Source organism: Etheostoma spectabile, chromosome 11 (assembly GCF_008692095.1).
Source record: "Etheostoma spectabile isolate EspeVRDwgs_2016 chromosome 11, UIUC_Espe_1.0, whole genome shotgun sequence".
NCBI lineage: Eukaryota > Metazoa > Chordata > Actinopteri > Perciformes > Percidae > Etheostoma > Etheostoma spectabile.
In genome coordinates, this window is record NC_045743.1 from 12,200,163 (window position 1) to 12,225,427 (window position 25,265).

Sequence of the window (25,265 nt, forward strand, 5' to 3'; positions counted from 1 at the left end):
TTCTAAGTAGGAGAACTTGCACAATCAGTGGCTGACTAAATACGTTTTGGCCCCACTGTAAGAATATAGCTAGTGTCCAATTTACATTACATTTTTAGTCCCATTTGAAGGTTGATGTTAAAATAAGTTCCAACACAAATCAATAAGAATAATAACAGTAAAAGAGTACAATTAACCAAAAGACAAATGTTGCTCAATGTACAGTAACACGTTGGAGTTCTGTGTTGCGTTACTGAAATGTTATGTGTGCTGTCAGCACTAGCATAATGCTTCATCGTACTTTTCCAAAAACTTATTTGGTTATACCAAAATAAATACAGAAATCCTTTCATTAACTCTTACACGTCATTACATAACACATAGCCCTTACCCTAACTCCAAACTTTTAGATATGGTCGCTCCAGCTTTTAAATGAGCAACATTTCACACCAAAATCAGTAGCATTGCCACAATTAGTCGTAAGTTAAAGTAAATTTGTCTGCAGCTTCTGCTTGCTTTAGTTAATTTTGACAACTCTGACATGCAAGTTTACACCACAGAGCAATTGACACTGCTAATATATGAAACAGAGCTGGAGAGTCCAAAATGTATATGTACATGCTAGCTGTACTACACTATACCAAATTATATAACTCTGCTCCGCTTGAGTCCTAACTGCACCACAAAAGAGGCATGGTTTACAGTCAGTCATGAGACAGAAGTTGATGGTACAAATGCGTCTATTGATTAACTTTTAACTTATTGCTTGGTTGGCCATTGTATAACACCACCATGGTACTGCTGAGCTCATCAGCCACTGTAGCTACCTAACTAGCCCTGCAAGTTGTCACTACATCGACCAGCTTCCAGTACCATCTATTTCACAACGACACCCAATGAAGTTCTCTCTGACATTTTCTGGAGTGACTACTAACAGAGTATTCTTAATGACTCTCCTCATTTATAGTTATATTTGGCTTTCATGTACATAGTACATTTATACTGTAAGAGCATAGTCAGTTATGTATTTCTTTTCACTATCCACATCCTGCAAACGTAAAACTATAATCCAACATCTTGCAAGATAAGAGATGATTAGAGAGGAAAAGCAAGAAATGAGAGAGAAGATAGGAACAATGAAAGTGAGTGGTGTCAGAGAAGTACCTTGCCACTCTCCACTGCTCGGTAGCCACTGATTGCTCAATGTAATATTCAACGAAGGTTGGTAAGACGTCATATTGTAATTCCACAGGGAGTTTATGTCACTTCCTTGTGTGTTATTTCTCCTCTTCTGAGTGACAGCCTCCAGCTCGCTCGAGCATAGCAATGTAGTCGTAAATGAAAAAAAAACAAGCTGACACTTCATGAGCAGATCCGCCTCTCAAAAAAATAATAAGCCGGGGGAGGGAAAGGAATGGGAGAGACAAAAAAGGAAAGCGTTAGGGATGAAACCACTTTCCCTTACTTCTAAACAGTGAAAAGGAGAGCTTCCAATGTTGGAGTGAGTAGTAAGACTGTCAAACACAACTAGTGCACAGTACACATGAGAGATTTAACAACACAGGAGGACTGGTAACATTTCCACCAGAAATCTTTGCTATGGATCAGAAGCCAATATAACTGTAATCTGTCACCCATGTGGACACACTGAAAATGAACCTCTAGGAGATAGTTGGGACTCATACATGCTACACACACACACACACACACACACACACACACACACACACACACACACACATAAACACACACACACATTTTATGTTTTAACAGACAGCAATAAAGGGGTGTAGTGGACAGATAAGAGAAGTCAATAGATTCTGGCTTAGCTTGTAGTCAGGAATATGACTAGTCCATAGTTTTGCAAATCAAAAATATTGACAGAAACAAAGTAATGCAGTTTCATTCAGTTAGAATGCACTCAGATTTACTGTTGCGATGCATACTCTTTTCGGGACAGATTCCCTTTTTCTATCAGTGTCACTGTAAGTTACTGTACAGTCAGCTATAAACCACTTACCACAGAAAAACATCCTGTGCATCACTCCTAACAAAGAAAGTGTGGTATTTTTATCTAAAGAGTAATTGGAAATTGTGTTTCCTAGAACATATTAAATGATAAAAATAAATTATCTAATATTATATCCCTAATGTGCAAAGGCTGAGATAATGCAGTAAGCCTGTATAAAAAACGTAATTTAAGTCAGCATGAGTGACCTCTCAAAGGCATGCTAAAGTCCACTGCCCATTACATGGGTTTCCTTATCAAGCAAACAACATATGTGAAAATTCAATGTACTGTTGTGGGTTCAACTGCTCAACTCTCTACACTGTCTCATCATTCTCAGACACATGGCAAACTATGAATGTTGCTTGTTTACTTGTCCTATATTTGTTTACTGTATAGGTGCATTGGACCAAGACTGCAAGACTGTATTGGCTGGATGGACAGGTACAAAAATCTGTGTATTGCCTTTCATGGAAACACCCTACACACATACACACTCACACACACACACACACACACACACACACACACACACACACACACACACACACACATACACACAGAAATCACAGTAAGCAAAGTCTTTGATTAATGGCTAGCTCTAAGGCCCAAGATCCCTGTGAGTGTCCTTAATGCCTCTCTGAGAATGCATGCTTGTGTTTGTGTCTGTATGTGCACAAGCAATTTGCCTGGTTCTTGATAAATTGATAGCACTTTAGTTTTTGTCCTGAGGCTATTAGGAAAGGGGGGAGGCAGACAGAATTCTGCAGTTAACAGAAAATAGATTCAAGATTTCATAAAAGAAACAGTTTGGCATCAAGTGGTGTTGAGAATTGTTGGGTGGCGTTTGGGGGATGATTAAAAAAAATACAAGACTGATTGATTGAGCAGCCAACACTACAAAACCAACTGGTGGGTATTTAGCACAACGCTGCTGTCAAAAAAAACCAGAGTCGTGCAGGACAGGATATGCAATGGTAAAAGACAATGTGTGCCCTAAAAGTCAGACCATCAAAAAATGTACACACATGTAGTCCATTTAGCACCAGAGCAGGAGGTGTCAGAAGAAGAAGCCATACAGTTAGATACATACAGACACACTATTAACCTTTAAGGAAGTATTTACTCATCCATATTCAGTCTTGAAGCTTTTACTGAAGCCAATAGATGCTGAAGAAGATATCTATAATTTCAAAGAAAACATTAACGCCTTCTAGAGATCTCCTCCTAATCTAACCTTTTTCTATTTGGGACACTGCCAACAGGATGAAGGGTAACTTCATCGGATGGGGAAATGTAGCTATCAGATGACCTGGTGAACAGATCAGTCCAGGTTCATTATCAGGTTTCTGATACCTGTGGCTAGGATACAGCAGTAGACACCCAGCTAACCCCAGGCTTATCTGCTTGCTCTGAGGTGTCACAAATCTTGTAAATCTCTTACCGGTTTGAGGTATTGGTTTTGAGCAGGATTGAATGTGGCTTATCAGAAATACATGATTATACTAAGCCTTCAAAGGCCATCGTTCCACTTGGCATCTTATGTAGGGATTGTGTGTATATCTGATTAGGCTGGATTAATCACTTCCTGTCACTTACTCATGTAATATTTAGTTGGATAAAACGGACGAGTAATACCTCATCTAACATATTCCCATTTAGAAGTATCGTTCCCAATTCACAATTCAAAGTGGTCACATCAGCCTGTTGTCTGATGTCACTATGTCCCTTGATTGGCTCCTGGTGCATGCGGTTTTAGATTCGGATTGTTGTAATGGTGAAGAAACATTGCATTTAATGTGGTCCAATGCATCGCTAACCATGTGAAAAGGTGGCTTGCTTGGTGACCTTTTTCTTGAGAACATTATACTATACATATGTTTCACTTGATCACTCGGGGACCCGTTAGTCCAGTCTGTTGGAAAGACATTCATAGACCTTTTCAATGGAATTCCATTGCTAGGCAACAGCCTTGCCCCTTCTTAACTTCCTGTCAGTTGATGCGATTCACAAAGACTGGATGCCAGCCGAACTTAGCCCCGCCCACAACATCTGAGGTTGGGAGGTTGGTATTCAATTCTGACTAGAATCTGAGTATGACAACGTCTGGCTACCATTTACATACGCTGTAACAGGAAATCAACTTGGGTCCATTTAGAATGTTTTTGTTTACACCTGTGAAAAGGTATTGTAGACGTGTGGATTACAATATGCGACAACCTTATTTGTTGACCTCTTATGTTATTATTGAAGAGTGCAAGAAACTTATAATTATAATTTTTTTCGATTATATTTGTTAAATATGAAGCTAACACCAGAAGACGCTTACAAGTGCCTAGCAGCAGCGCTTCCTCTAAACCTGACTATTTACCACTATATGTCATGTTTATTCAACCCCTACAAAAATGTCTTGACCAAGTGTAGTGACTTCCCAAAGTCCCTTTACCATCACACATTATAAGTTCCTGTGCAAGCCTGAGAGAGAGAGAGAGAGAGAGAGAGAGGGGGGAGACACAGAGTTATTTACTTCTCATGAAGCCTGCTGAATGTGTTCAAATTAAGTTCTTTAATTTCAGCAAAACAAATACGGGGGGACCCTACTCCTGCCACTCATTTCAACAGTTTAGGGGACTTTCTTGTTTGTTTGTTTGTTTTTGTTTGTTTTTATTGGAAGGCTTTATTTCAAATGACAGCGTGGTGCTGAGAATTCACTTTGATTGTTATTTCCATGTTTTTGATCGATTTTAATGAGAGGGCATGGAGGTATATATTGTTATCAGATGAAGCTTAGTGGAAAATGCAGACAAAAGCTGAAGGTGAAAGGGTTTCACATGGCAGTCATCATCTCTCTCTTCCCGGAGATAATGTTTCATGCTTTCTCATTGCCTGAATGCTCTTCTGTCTTCATAATCTATTCATTTTCCTCTTTCTTCTCCCTGTCCACTTCAGAACTCCTCTGATTGCAGCAGGGGTGATCGGCGGCCTCTTCTTGGTGGTGATCATGGTGCTGGGCGTAGCTGTGTCTGTGCGCCGGAAGAACATTAAGAAGAAGAGAGCCCTTCGTCGCTTCCTGGAGACAGAGGTGAGCAGGGCAGTAGGTAAAAAAATTGAGAAGGGAGAAACTGCTTCCTGTAGCACTGGGAGATCAGATGACTGCAGGACGGTGACAGTTGTGTGGCACTTTCCTAACAGTTTAAATCTTTAATATTTCATCATATTGTCCTAATAACTTTGCCACAGCTTAGTTTTTACAGACTTGAAAATGTGTGCGTGAAGAAATAGGAAGTCGAAAGAAATAGGAAGTCAAAAGAAATTTAAAGGAAATTACTAAAAGGGTAGAAAAGAAAAGTGCATTATTTTCAGTAAGGGTTGCATGTGTGTGGTGTGTGTGTGTGTGTGTGGTGTGTGTGTGTGTGTGTGTGTGTGTGTGTGTGTGCGTGTGTGTGTGTGGCGCATTCATAGCACATACTGTACAAAATAAGAAAGAGAAAAGAGAATGAGACTTCATGTCCCCATGGTTTTCAGACTGCGGATGTGGAGAAAGTATCAGAAATTCAGAGGCTCAGGTGTTGGCTTTACCATAGTATACTTAAGGGAACACTTCTGTTTGGATGAAGTAAGGGACCATACTATTAGAAGAGGAGAAAGCACTTCCTTTGAGCGCATCATCTAATGCACTTGTGTGTCCATAGTGAGAATAAGGTCTGGTTTTGCCGCTTTTTCTCTCTATCTCTTCAGAGCACACAAGTAGGCCTGTCAGGGAAGTGTCTTTGCCTATCTTCTTCTATAATGACAAAATAGCATTGATATGGCTTATTATCATACTTACACTTCCTTCACCTGTGGACCTATGGCAGGCACCTTTTACATCACATTATAAATCTAATGTTAAAAACAGCACAAGGAAGGAGCCTTCTGTCTTTGTTGATGCAAAAGTTGAAATGGCTGCAAACAACGTTAAATGATATTTGCCAAAACTGGTGCATTTAAATTCAAAAGGAAGTATTTAATAAAATAATATTAAGAAACTACACATTTACAGAGCCATCCGTGGAGCTTGGTGAAAAATACTGCAGTGGTATCACACTTGTAAACCCACACAATAATGCTCTAGTGTATGTGAAGAATTTTGCTTTTAACCAATTCTACGATGCCTAAACCATCTAAAACACTTTTCACAGTGCATCATGATTAATTTCTGCTATTAATGCGTTGATGCTTTCTTATCCTTCTGTTGCCAGTAAAGTGGTAAAATTAACATAGCAAGTTGGTTTCAGCACCGCCTTGTAAAGGGAGAAGGTGGACAGCTCCAGTGTGTTGTAATGTGTACACAGCCGCATCAACGGTTACAGCAACACCAATGCTGGACAGCTCTATGCACAGTGGACTAGCATGCACCTGTGTGTGGGTGTGTGTGTGTGTTTGGTTTGTGGGTGGGGGATTGGGCATTTTTAAGACATCTGTATTGTCTTGTGTGTGTTTATTTGTGCGTGTGTTTTTGTGTGTTCCACCCTGCAAAAGCTGATTTGTTATTTCATTTAAATGAAGAATGGCTTTTGTTTTTAATCAAATGGTAACCATGAGCCAGAGGGACAGAAGCTGCCGACCACAGCCTGGCTGATTTACACCCGTTCTCTGTTTTCCTCTCTCCGCCCTCCCTCTCTAATCTTCCACTCTTTTTCTAATTCTCCTTATATCACTCCCTCTCTTATGCTTTTGCTTCCTCTGACTAATTCAGCCGCTTGCTTCTCCATCGCTGTCTTGTTGTTGTTTCTGCCACAGTTTCTCTCCCACTCTACAGCCTCCCTCCCTCCCCTCATGTAATCTTTCTTCCGCTCTTGCTGTTAAATCTGTTCATTCCTCCACTTGAGGAGTAATGAGACAACAAAAGTGTCAAATCCTTTTCAGACTCCGCAATTATCCACCTCCCCCACCTCTTTCTGTCGCTCTTCATCCACCTATCTCCATTCCCCTCTTCTGTTCACATGTTAAGTCTCTCACTTGTGATATTGAAATGGTAATGGTACTCCAGGGTTTGGATGTGTTGGAAAAATGTCATTGTAACCTTTTCTGTCACATGAAGTACTGGGCAGTTACTTATTGGGTATTTTGCAGAAAAATGCATGATAAGATTAAGAGGTTTCAAAGAAATTAACACTTTGATTAGGTAGAGTAAATACTGCATTCAAATTGTACTTACATTTTGAGAAACTCCATGGTAATTGTTTTTATGATAAGAGCTGGATTTTACAATATTAACTCCTGGAAATTAGGTCATAGTTTTTAGAAATAGCCTTTTTGCCATCAATTCAAGGAACAGTCTTGTAAGTATTGAATATTATCAATAGTAAAAATAAAATGTACTTTTTTACTGATTGGAGGCACGTTAGGTGGCACCATCTCCTGGGAAAGGGGTTATTAAATATGCAATATCAGTTATTTCAACCATTTCTTTGTATTGTCCCATGATGAATCAAGACTTGTTAAAGTCATAATTCATCAACACTTCTTAGGTTTACAACATAAGCTAGGATATAAGTGCACACGAAATGCATTTATACATACAAAAATGGTAACAATAAGTGGCTAAAGTTAAGCCTTTTCTAAGCTGGCGCGACCCAGAAAAGGCTATTGATGCTTTTTATTAGTTTAAGTTTGGAGTACTGTAATTCTCTCTATGTTGGTCTGAATCAGACATCCATCTCACGTCTTCAACTTGTGCAAAATGCTGCTCCTCGCATTTTAACAAATACATATCTTGGATAGGTACATACATACCTATCCCGTTCTCTAAACTCTGCATTGCCTCCCTGTGCATTTTAGAATAGATTTTAAGATTTTATTGTTTGTTTTCAAGGCATTAAATGGTCTGGCCCCAGAGTATTTGTCTTAAATTTTAACTTTGTGGGAGCACAACCGGTCATTGCGTTCTTCAAATCAGCAAGTTTTAGAAGCACCAAGGTCCAGGTATACAGTGGGGCTCAAATGTTTGGGCACCCCAGGTAAAAATTTGTATTAATGTGCATAAAGAAGCCAAGAAAAGATGGAAAAATTTCCAAAAGGCATCAAATAACATATTAGACATCCATATAATATGTAACAAAAAGTTAGATTTTATTTCCATCATTTACACTTTCAAAATAACAGAAAACAAAAAACTGGCGTCTGCAAAAGTTTGGGCACTTTAAAGAGTTTATAGCATGCACCGCCCCCTTTGGAAAGCTGAGACCAGACAGGGTCATGGATTGTTCTCAATCATCATTTGTTTTCTGTTATTTTGAAAGCGTAAATGATGGAAATAAAATCTAACTTTTGATGACATATTATACGAATGTCTAATCTGTCATTTGATGCCTTTTGGAGATTTTCCCATCTTTTCTTGGCTTCTTTATGCACATTAATACAAATTTTTAGCTGGGTTGCCCAAACTTTCGAGCTCCATTGTAAACGGTGTGGTGATCCGGCTTTTGCAGTTGCTGCCCCGAGACTCTGGAACAAGTTATCCCCTGATATTCGCACTATTACAGATGTAGCTCATTTTAGGTCCAAACTTAAAACGTAACTGTTTAGTCCAGCTTTTAATACATAGCAGTACTGTGACAATTTCATTTGTCTGTTTCTTTGTAATCTTTTCTGATTTTACTGTTTTCTATTTTCACTCTTTTTCTATTGTACACTTTTTTTATTGCATGTGTTTTTACTCTTGGTTTCTGATGTTAATCACTTTGGATACCTGCTGGTTGCTGTAAAGTGCTATATGAATAGATTTTGACTGATTGATTGATTGATTGACCCGTGAAAAAATGAATTCATTTAATTGTAGGGAGCTTGTGTTCTACATGCTCGGGTTACTGTACCAAATGATTGAATGACTTCTGTGTTACTGGATGTGTTTTAGCTGGTGGAACCCTTAACACCCAGTGGAACAGCACCCAACCAAGCCCAGCTTCGCATCCTGAAAGAGACAGAACTCAAAAGGGTCAAGATCCTTGGCTCTGGGGCCTTTGGGACTGTTTATAAGGTAAAATACACACAAAAATAATAGTAACTGTTAGAATGCGTTTCACTTGGTGCTTGGACAAATGAAGAGTGTTGTGCCTGAACATGCTTGAACATGCTCATGTTAGTTATGTTATGAGAGGCATTGATCTTCACATCTAAAGCTCTGCAAGAAAGCAACATTTTTGATTTTGAACATTTTGATGCTCAATATTTTTACAAAATATATAATTTTGACCTTAAGCAAAGTAAAAGCTTTGCACACCCTTTTTTTTGTTAGTTATGAATACTGACATACGGTATCTGCAGTATCCTCATATTGGCCAATATATCTGCCTGGCAAATTTATTACTTGAGCTCTTTACCTTGCACGCACGCACGCACGCACGCACACACACGCACACACCACACCACACACACACACACACACACTGTGGTATACCTTTTTGGGACTGAACTGATTCAAAATGGTTTCAGAATCGCAAAACTATTTTAATCTGTGTGAACTGAACTTTGAGCTGGCTCTTGTGAAGTGTGAACTTGCACAACACTGTAAATAAATGAATATTCTCCTCAAGTTGAGATCATGATGTGAGATCTTAAAAAAAGAGGATGACAAGAGAGACAAATTGCAGTATCATTAATGACAGGAAATGAGATGGAAGGCTGGAGGCAGGGGATGGAAAAGAATAAGTAATAGCAGACACTTAGACCCCTGGGCTTACAGTGAAATAAGAGGTAGCTGAGGTCACCACCAGTGTGATGATGGGTTGGGGAGTGGTACAGAAAGACACAGCTGAAATTAGAAAGATTATACTCTCACTGAAATCATATTTGGTCATTTTTGTAGATTCATCCATTGATTCTATACTGTAGCACGTGTCTGGGTCAGAGGTATTTGAACAGGAGTGCAGATGTCCATTTTGAAACGTCTTGCACATTTCCTGGGAAATTTCCCGGCGACTTGTAGCCATGTAAGAATATATTGTCCGTTCATCAGGGTCTCATACAGTGGTGTGAAAAAGTGTTTGCCCCCTTCCTCATTTCCTGTTCCTTTGCATGTTTGTCACACTTAAGTGTTTTGGAACATCAAACCAATTTAAACAATAGTCAAGGACAACACAAATAAACACAAAATGCAATTTGTAAATGAAGGTGTTTATTATTAAAGGTGAAAAAAAATCCAAACCATCATGGCCCTGTGTGAAAAAGTGATTGCCCCCCTTGTTAAAACATACTATAACTGTGGTTGTTCACACCTGAGTTCAATTTCTCTAGCCACACCCAGGCCTGATTATTGCCACACCTGTTCACAATCAAGGCATCACTTAAATAGGAGCTGCTTGACACAGTAAGGTCCACCAGAAGATCCTTAAAAGCTACACATCATGCCGAGACCCAAAGAAATTCAGGAACAATTGAGAAAGAAAGTAATTGAGATCCATCAGTCTGGAAAGGGTTATAAAGCCATTTCCAAAGCTTTGGGAATTCAGCACACCACAGTGAGAGCCATTATCCACAAATGGCGAAGACATGGAACAGTGGTGAACCTTCCCAGGAGTGGCCAGCCGCCCAAAATTACCCCAAGAGCGCAGCGACGACTCATCCAAGAGGTCACAAAAGACCCCACAACAACGTCCAAAGAACTGCAGGCCTCACTTGCCTCAGTTAAGGTCAGCGTTCATGCCTCCACCATCAGGAAAAGACTGGGCAAAAATGGCCTGCATGGCAGAGTTCCAAGGAGAAAACCACTGCTGAGCAAAAGAACATCAAAGCTCGTCTCAATTTCTCCACAACACATCTTGATGATCCCCAAGACTTTTGGGACAACATTCTGTGGACCGATGAGACAAAAGTGGAACTCTTTGGAAGGTGTGTGTCAAGTATATCTGGCGTAGAAGGAACACTGCATTTCATAAAAAGAACATTATACCAACAGTAAAATATGGTGGTGGTAGTGTGATGGTCTGGGGCGTTTTGCTGCTTCAGGACCTGGAAGACTTGCCGTGATAAAGGAACTATGAATTCTGCTGTCTACCAAGAGATCCTGAAGGAGAATGTCCGACCATCTGTTTGTGTACTCAAGCTGAAACGAACTTGGGTTCTGCAGCAGGACAATGATCCTAAACACACCAGCAAGTCCACCACCGAATGGCTGAGGAAAAACAAAATGAAGACTTTGGAGTGGCCTAGCCAAAGTCCTGACCTGAATCCTATTGAGATGTTGTGGTATGACCTTAAAAAGGCCGTTCATGCTCGAAAACCCTTTAATGTAACTGAATTAGGACAATTCTGCAAAGATGAGTGGGCCAAAATTCCTCCAGGACGCTGTAAAAGCCTCATTGCACGTTATCGCAAACGCTTGGTTGCAGTTGTTGCTGCTAAGGGTGGCCCAACCAGTTATTAGATTTAGGGGGCAATCACTTTTTCACACAGGGCCATGATGGTTTGGATTTTTTTTCACCTTTAATAATAAACACCTTCATTTACAAATTGCATTTTGTGTTTACTTGTGTTGTCCTTGACTATTATTTAAATTGGTTTGATGTTCCAAAACACTTAAGTGTGACAAACATGCAAAGGAACAGGAAATGAGTAAGGGGGCAAACACTTTTTCACACCACTGTAAGTGAGCACTATGACCCAGACAGTTTTCCTTGGTGGCCAGGAGGCATCAGAGGTGCACCTAAATCCCCTCCTCTGAATCATCTCAGGGTTAAGGAACAGTTTGTTGATACTGAGATCCTCCCAGGTGGTCTGCAGGATAACCTAACTTCAGCAGCTTGATTGCATGATCTTTTTTTACAGGCACAACTCAGAGGCCTTGACTCGTCCTGAGGTTTAGCATTCTGATTGAGTTTTTTTTTTTTGCGGCTCACCTCTCCTAATGTTTCAATATATAACTCTCAATACACACACTTTTGTGTGTTATGTTGCTAAAGGTACCCTGTAGAGTTTTTGTATTTTGTGTTTTACTAGCATATGCAAACATGTAGGTACACAAGCATGCAGGTGTGCTGCGTGCAAGCCAGCAGGAAGACAATGAACAGGTGAAACAAAATGCAGAGAGAGTTATTTAACTAAACCTAAACTTCCATTTACCTCAGAGATTGACCAGATTTGTTACATAAAAGCAGGGCATTATGATGTCCCTTGGTTTCACACTATTTCAGAGTTGGAGGTCAAGAAACATAGTAAAGCACCTACAAATGTGAGGTAGAAGGCTGCGAGCTGATGTAAATGGTTCAGGTTTCAGAATATTATCAAAATTCTGCTTTGCAAATGTTTTGAGGAATGAGTATTTCATTAGGAATAAAATGCATTGTAGAATGCACAAAATGGATTTAGGTGAGAAACACTGAATTTAACTATGTTATACAATAACTTCACAGGATAGCTTTAACTGGTAAGCAGTCCATTTTACCATCGTTTTCAACTTAACATATACTGAATCCTTAATTTAAGAAAAAACAGCAATTTATTCTGCTGAATAATATGGATCTACACAAGTAAGTGCAAGTAGAAAGATTGAGTTTCAAAAGAGGGCATCACATTGAAATGACAGCTGATGATCTGGAATGATCAGGACCTGCTGTCACTGGGGATATGTAGTCACATCAGGGCATAACAAAGGTTGGACACAGTTAGAACATTTGGTTCAAGTTGAGAGGCTCTTGATTTTTCTCCTCTTTAAAATGCTTTGACCACTTTGGCAGCTGCTGAATCACTTTAATCCCACCAGAAAATGAGATACTTCAAAATGATTAAGTAGCTTTTCCCAGGTCATTTTGAAGGACAAAATCACTGTTAATCATACCACATACAGAACAGTAAAATTCAAGGTGAAAATTCCTCAATGTATTAATTTAGATTTCTCCTGTTCAAATTTCTGACATCTTTCTGTTGATGTTGGTGAGTAGGTTTTTGTAACTTTGCGTTCTCCGTAACATCTCATTATCTGTTTGTGTGTGTGTTTCTTTAGGGTATTTGGGTCCCAGAAGGTGAAACGGTGAAGATTCCTGTAGCCATTAAAATCCTAAATGAGGCAACGGGACCCAAGGCTAACGTGGAGTTCATGGACGTGAGTAGCTTGAAAACTTGAAAATGAAACAGAAACAATAAATACAATTTTCTTCTAGTTCTCCATCAGCTTTAATTATATGTAGTTTTATTAAAGCATTCCAAGCTATGTTTGGTTAGATCAGTCCAGTAGATAAAACATATTCCTATCCCTGATAAGTATATGTTACTACAGTGACACACAGTTTACTGTTGGGATATGACCATCATAAAAACTTTTTTAAAGATTAAAAAATTAATTTTTAAAAAGAAAAACTTACTGATGTCAGCTCTGTTGGTGATATGAAGCTATTAACAACTAAGTTTGAGCCCCATAGACACCAGAATAGAAACCATCAGTGGCCCCTTGGACCCTAACATACACCCACATACACACCAGGCCACAGGCTCAAAGCACAGTGCACGAGGCCCCTTTTATAAAACATTCACAGCTCAGCTCATTTCAAACAGAAAAGTGGAGAAAAAAAAATTCTAAATTATCACCCTATGATGATGCAATGCAGATGAAATAACCTCCATCAACACACGTACACATGCAGATGCAGGCACACACGCATTTAAAGCGACCCAATTGCACTCATCGTTTGACAGTCTAAGAGGGAGAGTTTTGTGTTAGCAGTTCTATTTTTATCAGGACAACTTGAATGAATATCCTGCGTGTGTTTAATTTAATGCTTTATGCACTTTGAGGGCTTGTCTGACAGTCAAAGAAGCAGCAATGAAAGAACAAATAGGAAGACAAAAGAAGGTGATATGGGGCTTTACTACACATATATATATATTTATATAGATAGATATATATAGGTGTAGAGTTTTAAAACTCTTAATGTTGTATATTCATGTTCATGCAAAATAAAAAACATGCAATTTGATCTGTGTGTGTGCGTGTGTGCATGTGTGCTGCGTGCGTGTGTGTGTGTGTTTGTGTTTGTGTGCGTGTGTGAACACCATGACACAAAGCCAGCTAAAATCCCCCAGCCCCCCTTTTCAACACTCACTCAGATGGGTTATGTAAAAACCTGCATGCATAGCTAAGGATGCTTATTTGCATTGAGTGCTGGACTTGATTACAGTTGAAAAAAGAGGAAAAATCACCAATTTATTTTTTTCCCCAATAATTCCTCCCCCAATTATTGGAGAGAGATAAGCCAAACTAAAACTAATAATACCTGTCAAGATTCAAACAGAAATACAGAGCACATGTGTTGATTTTTAGTCTAGTCATTTTGTGTTACTCCCAGTATTTTCTCGTTACTTCATATTCACCCTGTTCCACAATATTCCTCTATTGACGCCTTAGCAGCTTGGGGCTCAACGTCTGCTCCGGGGAACATAAGTGGTAGTTACAGAGGGAAAGGAGAGTACCATTCATTTACTCTACCCGTCCATATTTTCTCAGCCGGACTGGGAATTCTGACTGGTGACCTTCTAGCTGCAGGCCACACTCACTTGCCACTGACTGTTTAGAGAATGTCACCAAGGATTGATTGTCCTTTAGTCTCTCTTAGTGTGTGTGTTTCACCCACCCCCTACCTGTGGAGCCATTACAGGAGTGAAGCTTCTCCTTTTAAACAGCAACAAAATGCCAAGACTGCCTCCCGACTGTCAGTGCCTAACAAGGGTGCAGGGTGTCCGTACCCAGCAATGTTGCCATGCATGTATGTTTATATAATCCTAGTAGTGGCTACAGGCAGACATTGAATGCTAGTATGCAGTTCCTTTTGAAAAGCCATCATCCTCCCCAATGCTTGTTTTTTTACTGAAGCAGGATAAACCCTTATGGTCCGTCCTTGGAAATTGCATTCAGTCATGCTGTTTCCCATGTGTATAAATAAGAAGTAGTATAAGAAGTATCCAGTTATTTTCATTAATGTTTTTGCTCAGTACTTATTCTATATGATTATCAAACATCACTTGTGTACAATAAATGCGTACAGTATATTTATAAACTGATAATAGACTGCATTTGTAAAGTACCTTTTGAAACAAAATTACACAATGCTTTGCAGGAAAAAGGTACATCAATATCCTTGAGATTGTTTTGTTCTACTTACACAAACACAATCTTTGGAAATAACCTCAAAGTTTATGTGTATTGATTAAAGATGGATTTCAAGAGAACAAGGGTCTAACTATTTTACAAATGTAATGCTAGTACTCATGAAAATGAAACACGGATCTCCAATGTAAGTTGGTTAGAACAAGTAGGGTGAGTGCTTTTTGCCGTAGAAGCAATTTACAGGTTTTTAGTTTTAATATGACTCTGAAGACATGTGAACATTTTATTACATTTTAAATTTAATATAAAGGAATTACTTGAACGAGAATGAAAAATGATGTTGTATTATGTTTAAATTTGGTTGCAATTTAGTTCAAAAGGGAAACTAAATAGAGAAGAAATAAATAAAATAATGAAATGACCTGTGACAGGCCAAAGTCTCTAATCACGGCCTTTAATTTCTAAAAGAGAAATCTAGTTTTCTCTCAGAACATTTGACAATTGCTGAACTATTATTTTGAAATACGGTAATTTCCCAATGATTCCATAAAGAAACTGCCTACCACGGCTTTAAGCATACCTAAATAGTAGTCAACAAGTCAAGAATTTGAATGTTTTTTTATTTACCTACCTTTATTGTAGATTTTAGCTTGCAAAACTAACATGCTATTGTATTTTAATGTTATTGGGGTTATCCATTCATAGAACTGAGCTCACAGATTTTAATCTATATAATATTATCCTTTTATCATCAAGAAGAGTTAAAACATCTCAGGAAACACTATTTTAATAGGGTAACCCTAGAGTGGTCCAGATTTTGTTGAAAGGGATTGTGTCCATCTTCTGTACTGTTCCGAATACACTGCCAGCACATGTGCAGGGTTCCAATTATGCAAGCGTTGTGATACATGAGCCATATACTGTAAATCCTAGACTGGGTTGTGGTAGTATCTCCCTGTCAGTGTTCAGTGGACCTCTACACACTGTATATCTGTCTCTCTCCAACATACACACAACCATTGCCACCTACGTTGTCTGTTCGTGCTGCACAGCTATCCATCTCATGATGAATCATCACATTAACCCATAACCCCTGTAGTCACAGTGCTTTGTTGGGTAGTTGCATACTTTAACAGAATAGATAGAGGTTTACATTTGCCTTTGGTAGTGTTTCTGTATCATTTGAATAACCTGCATGTTTGTAATCATATGCAAAATTGCAAACTAATATAATCTTTGCTCTTGTTCTAAAAATGCCGCACGTAAAGGTGATGAAACTTCAGGCAAGTTCAAAGCTCTATAAATAATTTACTGAAGCAGCTTCATCTATGTACAGAACATATTATTCTCTAATAGCAACCCACTGGAAATACAGAACTCGTACTGCATGTTGGTTTAAAGGACAGTGACAAATGAGTTACATCAATGTCACGTAGGTGTATTAGCCTACATTTTTAGTCAACTACAAAGCGTGCTGACAGTCTTGTGATGCAGTGAGTCACTTTGATATCGAAGTTATGAATGAAAGTCTACTGTTTCTGTGGAATCTTGCTGCTTGATTCAAGATAAACTTCAGCCTTAAAACAGAATAAGGGATCATATGGTCTTTGACAGTTCAGTCTACACTTGTACGATCTGCCAGTGGGTTAAGTCTTTAAACTTTTGTTCTGGCATTTGTCTTCTGACACTAATCGGAAGACTATCTGTTTGGGCACAATATAACACATTATGTATTTGGTAAATCTCTGTACATAGTTTTTTTTTAATTCTAAATATGCAAACAGAAACACATCCTAGTTAGTAATTGACAAGTCATCAAGAAAGAAGCCTAAGGGTGTTGTATAACAGGATCTTAAGGGTCCTTATGCTTCTTTATCCAAATATTGAGTAGCACGGTGGTGCCTAGGTTTGGAACAGAATTTTAAAGTTACACAGCACTATCTAACATCACACTAATAACATGTGACCACAGTGTGTTTTTTGTTTTGATGAAACAGTTGGCTGCTACCTACAGTGAACAACACTGAATCGGATGACACGTTATTTCAGACCAGTCAACCTCTACACCAAACCTTTTTCCCCACATGCCTGAGTGTATATCTTTCTCATTCAGGAGGCCCTGATCATGGCGAGCATTGAGCACCCACACCTGGTCCGCCTGCTGGGTGTCTGCCTGAGTCCCACCATCCAGCTGGTCACACAACTGATGCCTCATGGGTGCCTGCTCGACTATGTCCTCGAGCACAAGGATAACATCGGATCCCAGCTGTTGCTCAATTGGTGTGTCCAGATTGCCAAGGTAAGAACGGAAAAGGTTGCTTTATTAGCTTCTTTACTTGCTGTACGATTGTTTGGTTTGGTGATTGAGTGGTTGCTTGGTTGGATAGTTGGCAGGCTTCGAAGCTGATAGATAAGCAGAGGGATGTTTTTAATATTAATATTCTGGCTGTTTCACCAAATATCTGAATCAATCATATGAAAAGATTTGGACAGATGGAGAGCATTTGAACCATTAGTGGATCTCTACTGCAGACTGTGGATCCACTGCTTATATTTTATGGTTGTATTATAAAACTTGCTGGTGTCAATTTTGACTGTTGTTCCATTACCTTTTGTATTGATCCACCCACTGTGATTGCTATGCTCCCATAACACGTCCTTTTCTCTCGGTTTAGTTAGAAAGATTATTTCTCCCTAACATCTAACTGCTGTTTTACATGTATGATTATACTTTGAATTTGTGTTTGCTTTGGATTACATATAAACAATAATCGACTAAACCACCAATATTCCTTTTGATAACGTTATAATGTTTCAACTTGAGGCCGAGTGAATTACTTCTTTGCTTCCAGACTAAAAAGTAGATGTCTGTGGATATTTGGTAAAGTGTCCGTGTGAGTGTGCTGGTGTGTGTAGAGAATTCAACAGCAGACAGCGGCGCCCCTTGCCACCTTCTCTGGAGAACTTAAGTAAATAATTCAATGCCCTGCTTGACTTTGGTAGGGGAAGTGTTGAGTGCAGGGAGCCTAGTGTTACAGGATCACGGTTGTAGGAGTGCATTATAATTACTTCTAATCAATTTGTCAATATTAATAGGTGACAGATTCAATTTGTAATCATCTCCCTTTTTCTGGCTCTGCCTGACACAAATCACCACGAAGTTAAATTAACATCTCTGCCACAGTATACAACCCTAACAACACAAGTATTATGAGCATATACATTTTGTATTCATTTATTTATTAATTATCAAAATGTATACATAGCGGGGCTATTGCACTACACTTTATGTATATAATTGTGATATAATTATAATTCTAAACATTCTGCATTTGACACACAAAAAGTACAAAGTACACAGAACAAAGTAATTGGTTAAAAAGCCAAAAGAAGCAGAAGGAAAAGGACTTAGCAGTCACTTCATTCCCGGATATAATATCTTAGACAAATATTTCTGTTGCCATTTCTGGCTAAATCAGAGGCATGCAGTACTCCAGTGAGCTTCCATGGAAGAATATTAAACTATCAATTACGCTTTGGGACACAGTTAAGATCACACCACAAAAAGTGCTTTTTGTTATACCACCGGCGATTAGAAGAAACACTCATTCTTGCCACACTGACAGATTTCCCATGCTGTGCAACACAAATATTTTCATGGTATGAAATTAATCACACAAATTACTTTGTGGAAAAACAATGTAGATTGGCTATGTACACATAAATAAATATGTCCGCTGTGAACAGTTGTCAACATAGAGATGTATAATTTATAAAGAGTAGAGTATACATGAGGATGTATTATTTACCACAGTTATTCTGTGTCTCAAGCGTGTATTGTTTAGTGTTTTTAATAATTGGCCACGGCTCCTGGTGACTCATATAGTTGCCAAGGACCATGGTTAATAAGGTGCATACTTATGGGTTCATGCAAACACTAAGTGTCCTACACAATGCATTTGTCTAAATCAGTGGTTCTTAACCTGGTTTCGATCGAACCCCAGGGGTTCGGTGAGTCAGTCTCAGGGATTCGGCGGAGGTCAAGACACACACCCGACTCATATGATTCGTGATGACACGCCCCGCTTGGCCATCATCAGAAGGGTTCGGTGAACGCGCATATGAAACTGGTGGGGGTCAGTACCTCCAACAAGGTTAAGAACCACTGGTCTAAATATTGCCAACAAGGTAAATTGGGACCACTATCAACATTCAGACATGTAGTGCTCATAATATCTTATCCCAGACCTGAGTCAAACATCTTTCCTGCCGATAATTTCATTATCTCTATCATGGATGTGTACATCCAGTACTGAAGGGACTTGCGGGGCTCTTAAGGCACCTGCAAGTGATAGAACTCCACTCTCTAAGGCAACATCCCGGTGGCCCTGCCTCTCTGTCATGGCCGCCATCACTGCCATAAATTATTAATGGGGTGATCTGCCATGAGAATCATACTAATGAGCAGATTCATTAGAGCTACTACGCATGCAGGGCTCTGATGCCACAGAATGTTTTTCTTTTTTTGGGTCTGATTTTTCTTTTCCTGTTTTATCTTTCCATATCTTCCCACTATAACCCACTATATCACTTTTCCTCATTATGTCTGCTTGCTTTTTAAATTTCCTCCTCATTCAACCACTCTGGGGTCTTGTTGTTCATACACTATAAAGTGTAGTGTTGTTACAATGGCAGATGTTTGACTTTGGAACCGCAACTACAATGCCAAAAGTGATATAAAAAGAAAACGCCAAATAATTTGTTGTTCAGTGTATCTGGACAACGTCCTCAAGAAGCCTGATACTAAATTATCAACTAATTTAGAGGAAGTGAAATCCGAATATACATGGTTATCTGTTAAACGTTGTAGAGATGTCTTTATATCACATTTCATTTCTGATACCAATATGAGTACCAAAATACCACAGCATCTGCCGATACCCCGCTAACACAACAAAAGACAGAAGATGATATCTTATAATGAGCCCATACCACTCTGGTACCAATACATATTTCCTCTTTAATATATTACTCTACTAAGCTGTCAACAAGCATTAATATGCTACTGGCATGTTTTGATTGATTTGATGTATTTATTAGCACAAAAAGCATCATTCACTTTAAACGTCATAAATTATTTTGACGAGTGATTAACCCACGAGCATTCTGTGATGTGGGGCTTGTGGTGCTCACTAGTTTGGGAAACCAGGAGGTGATGCAGCAGTAACGTTGTGGATTGCTAGCAGAAACAAACCTCTTAGAGCAGAAATTGATAAAGAAAATTGTATTTTGAATGACATGTTCAGTTTCAAAGCCCTTTCAGATGGTTCTCTCAACAAGACTAAAGTTATTTGCATATACTGTTGATGTGAATTGAGTTACCACCTCACGTTGAGTCTCAAATACCAATTGCTGGCCAAGCACCTCCACCCATATATCAGTGTGAAATGGGACTCTGCATTGTGTTAGTATTACCAAGTAATCTGACATTTAGATCAATATGCCCATCTGTTGTTGCTTGATGAGATTGATGGGAGTTTGCTACATTATGATTTCAGCATATTTTTTGAGCATACAGTACCTTTGAGGTTATTCTGGAGTATATTTAAGACAGTACTCGTCATTGTTTTGGATTTTTGCTTTATAATTAACATTTGCATAAAGCAAGCATACATGCCGTCTCACATGTTGATAAGTGCATTATACACTTAAAAAAAATCCCTGTTAAAGTATGTTTGTAACAGATAAACTTGTAATTAATCCAGATAAAATATTTTTCTCTAATGACAGCCCTAAAGTTAACCTTAACGGATAACTTTGCATTTGAATTCAACTAATTAGTTTTAAAAAAGTGAGTCATTACCCTGTGACAAAGAGTCACACACATAAGAAAAGTAATATGGACCTAGATAATATTACAAGAAACTAAGAACTACAAGAAAATAACTAAGACTAAACCTTACTTACTAGATATGCCAGTTCTAGGAATATCTAAGAAGCTGTTTTTAGCTGTTTACTCACTGACAGGGACTAACATGGGCACTATTTTTCTACAATATGGGTCCTAGTGCTTGTGGGTAGCTGTAGCTCAGAAGGTAGAGCGGTCGTCTATCTAGCCCCTTCAATCTACATGTCAAAGTGTTCTTTGGGAAGCTACTGAACCCCAAGTAGTTCCTGATGCTGTGTGAGAATGTCCTTTAATGTTTATCTGATGAGCAGATGGAATGGAAGCCTCGGCCACCAGTGTATGGATGTGTATGTTAAGGGGGTGAATGATGCCAGTAGTGGGATGCCCCTTGAGTGGTCATCAAGACTAGAAAATCACTATATAAATGCAGCTCGTATTTTATACAAAATTAACTGATGCAGGTTGTAATAGGATAAATATTTCCAGATAAATTTAGGCAAGCTTTCTTTCTTTAAAAAAGTCGTCAATAGACTATTGTCTAACTAGCACGTGAGGTATTTCTCTCGTGTGACCGCCAAAACAGTCACCTCTCTCTGAATCTGTTTTGTGAGGAGCAGAGGACAGCTGCTCCCCTCCCCTCCCCCCATTCCCCGTGTGCAGTAGCACTACGCACAGTGCGCAGGCAGGTAGAAAGGGAAGAAGGGACAGGGTGCAGGGTAAGTAATAATTATAAGGTAAAATAAATTCCTATTTCTTTCTATCTACCTTGCTGAAACACTGTATATCATAGGCTGCATTCCCACAGGTTGTACGTAACCGTGATGCCACTAAATATTTAGTGTGAACAACACCACGTGTCCAGCTTTTGAAGGAGAACTTGGTCTTCCATGAACTGTGAGACTTGTTTAAAGGTCCCATTAAATGGTGCTCTTTGGATGCTTTTATATAGACCGTAGTGGTCCCCTAAAACCATATCTGAAGTCTCTTTCCCAAAATTCAGCCTTGGTACAGAATTACAGCCACTAGAGCCAGTCCCACAATGAGCTTTCCTTAGTATGTGCCATTTCTGAGTCTGTAGCTTTTGAGGAGGAGAGAGGGGTGGCCTTGACCAACTGTCACTTCGCTCATTTGAAAGCCATGATGTCTTTCTCTCTCAGGGGTGGGCCAAATTCTCTGGGAGGGCAATTTAGAGAACTTTGCCCGTATGACCTCATAAGGGGCACGATTCCAGATTGGCCCATCTGAGCTTTCAATTTCTCAAAGGCAGAGCACAGGTAGAGGATACCCAGGGCTCAGTTTACACCTATCACTATTTCTAGCCGCTGGGGGAGCATAGGCAGACTGGGAAAACTCATATTAATGTTAAAAAAAAACTCATTTTCATTCGTGTGTGCGTGCGTGCACGTGTGTGTGGTAAGAGGGCCCTACAGTGTGTATAACAGGGTCATTTCTCTGTGTAAACCAGACTAGGCAAACATGCCTCTCTCCAACTCATTACATACATCCCCAGGGTTCTGATGAAAACTCAGTTCACTCCTATTCCCATTCTACTCTGTCTCCTTTCCCTCTCCCGTTTCTCTGATGTATTATATTTTTCAGTATGTGATTCTCTTATTTTTGTTTCTCTCAGTCTCTCTCTGAACATCAATGTAAGAAGGATACACTTTAGGTTCCCAGAGATGTTCATTTTAGAACTCTATCTTTTGTTAGGACAAATATTGTGTTATCACTATACACATGTCAGTAATAAGGTACGACTCAATGTATGTGGACTGCTGCGATAAGCCATCCACTGGCCGAATATTACATTTTCCCCTTTTTTTTCACTTTTGAGAACCCTGTTTGTGTTACCAACCTCTACCAGAGCTACTTGTTTATGCTGAAATAAGTTTCAGCATAAACTTATATTGTGCTCGAAGACAGGCAGGCCTGTTAAGTCTTGTTTGGATATATTCAGGGACTGTACTTACTATGTTTTGTATCTAAATGGGACACTGTTCGTGTTTTGCTGACATTTCCGGCCAAACTTGTACAAACTTCCAGATTAACATTTCCACTGGGACAACATTTTTTGAGGGCACCAGCTAGATCACTTTAAATGCGATTACCTTGACAAATTCAAATTACAGCAAGTCTTTTTGCCAATCAAGGAATGGTGATTTAGGAAACATTTCCATTGGTGCAGTGACAAGGAACGTCTTCGTTTCAAAATAAAGCATTGTTGAAAGTATTGTCACATAAATAACATTAGGTTATTTAATGTACAAAACTGCTTTGTGTTAAAATGAATGTGTTAAACCGGAAAGTGAGTGAAACCATCAAGTTGTCCGAGTGATTACTATACCATGTCAATTGAACCCCCCAATATATACATATCTGTTTTCTATCTATCTATCTATCTGTCTATCTACTTATCTATCTATCTATCTATCTATCTATCTATCTATCTATCTATCTATCTATCTATCTATCTTTTCCTTGTGTCTTGTACAAAACCCTTGAATTGCATTCATACGTTGGATTCCAGCACTGACGAATAGCACTCCTGCTCCAAGGCTGCATGTTAACATAGCGAGAGGCAGATCACAGGCGTCAAGCCTTTGATGCTACCAACCCTTAGAAATGTCAACAAGTGTCCGCCTATCTCCCTTCCCCTCGCTCTAGCTGTGTCCCTGTCTTTCATTTCCAAACTAATTGATTCTGACGCTTTTTTTATGGTGGTCTTTCGTGACTGCATAAATAAGTCTATGATTCAATGTTTGCGGTTAGAATACCTTCCTTTCCCTGGACAAATATAAGCCTGAAAGGCCGATTTGATTTGAGAGAGCAGCTTTATACATGTTTTCATCAATCAATCAAAGATAGATAGAGATACTTTATTTATCCCAAAGGAAATTAAGGTGTCCAATAGCTTACACACAACATACATTCACATAGGCACAAAGACATATGACATCCACACACACACTGTACTTAGTACACAAATACAAAGGAAAGAAAGGTTTAAGTTAAAGTTGAAAACTGTTCATACAGACAAAAAGACAGCGTGGAATGTTGACCGTACAGGCAAGCTAGCGAAATGGGCAAGTGGCTAATCTAGCCAGTAAGGAAGTCAAACAGTGCCAATTAGTCCAGTCCAGGGTAGTTTATGTGTATGTATAAAGGCACCCAGATGAAGGCATGGTACAAAGGGCAGTGTGCAGAGCAGACTTAAACGCTTAAGTCAATCACACTCCTCATCTTCTGTGTAGCATTGAAGAGCGTAATGGTCCTAGGGACAAATGACCTATGCATCCTGTCTGTTTTGCAAAACAAAGACAGGAGCCTACTACTGAACATGCTCTTCTGCTTGGAGAAAGTGGTGTGCAGGGAGTGGCGGTCATTGTCCATTATAGAGAGCAGTCTGCTCAGAGTCCTCTTACCTGCAATTGATGTCAGTGACTCCAGCTCCATGCCCACCACAAAGCCAGCTTTTCTCACCAGCCTGTCCAGATGTCCAGCATCCCGCTTCTTAGTGCTGCCTCCCCAACACCTACGGCATAGAAAAGGACACTGGCCATGACAGACCAGTAGAACATAAGCAGGAGTTTGCTGCAGACATTGAAGGACCCCAGCCTCCTAATGAAATAAAGCCTGCTGTACCCTTTCTTGTAAAGTGCATCAGTATTGGCAGACCAGTCCTGTTTGTCAAGATGTAACCCCGTTGGTACTTGTATGTACTGACAGTCTCCACATTCACCCCGTTGATGGTAACAGGCAGCAAGAGAATGGAAGGCCTCCTGAAGTCCACCACCATTTCCTTGGTGGTGTTCAGCTGCTGTTGGTTAGTACTACGCCATCCCCACCCCACACTGGTCCAACAGAGGAGCAGCTTCTCTAAGAGGCTCCGACAGCTTCGATGCCGCACGGACCGCTACAGAAAATCATTAATTCCACAAGCAATAACACTCTTTAACATGTCATCTCTGGGTGGTAGATGAGACTTTTGGACACCACACTACTGCACTAATGCCACCTGGTCATTTGGTTTATTTACATTTACATTTTAGCATATTATTTAAGCATTTGCACATTTTTGTTCCCCCATCCTGTACATATTCAAATAATTGTTATTTTTACTTTATTCGTATTATTATTTCATGTATATTGTATGTATGTATATTTTTCCTAGTATTTCATTTATATTTATATTTTGTGCTTTGTGACTGTTTTTGCTGCTGTAACACAGGAATTTCCCATTTTTCTTGGGATCAATAAACATCTATCTATCTATCTATCTATCCCACAAGGTA

The 25,265-nt window shown here is 39.3% G+C and overlaps 1 protein-coding gene across 1 annotated transcript in view; it reads left to right on the top strand.

Moving 5' to 3' along the window:
- Window positions 1–25,265, top strand: part of erbb4b (erb-b2 receptor tyrosine kinase 4b) — a 104,360-nt gene that overhangs the window by 38,043 nt on the left and 41,052 nt on the right. The window contains exons 11-15 of the mRNA XM_032529960.1: window positions 2,387–2,431; window positions 4,937–5,069; window positions 8,886–9,008; window positions 12,969–13,067; window positions 17,182–17,364. Of these exons, the coding sequence (XP_032385851.1) occupies window positions 2,387–2,431; window positions 4,937–5,069; window positions 8,886–9,008; window positions 12,969–13,067; window positions 17,182–17,364 (583 nt within the window). The remainder of the gene's footprint in view (window positions 1–2,386; window positions 2,432–4,936; window positions 5,070–8,885; window positions 9,009–12,968; window positions 13,068–17,181; window positions 17,365–25,265) is intronic.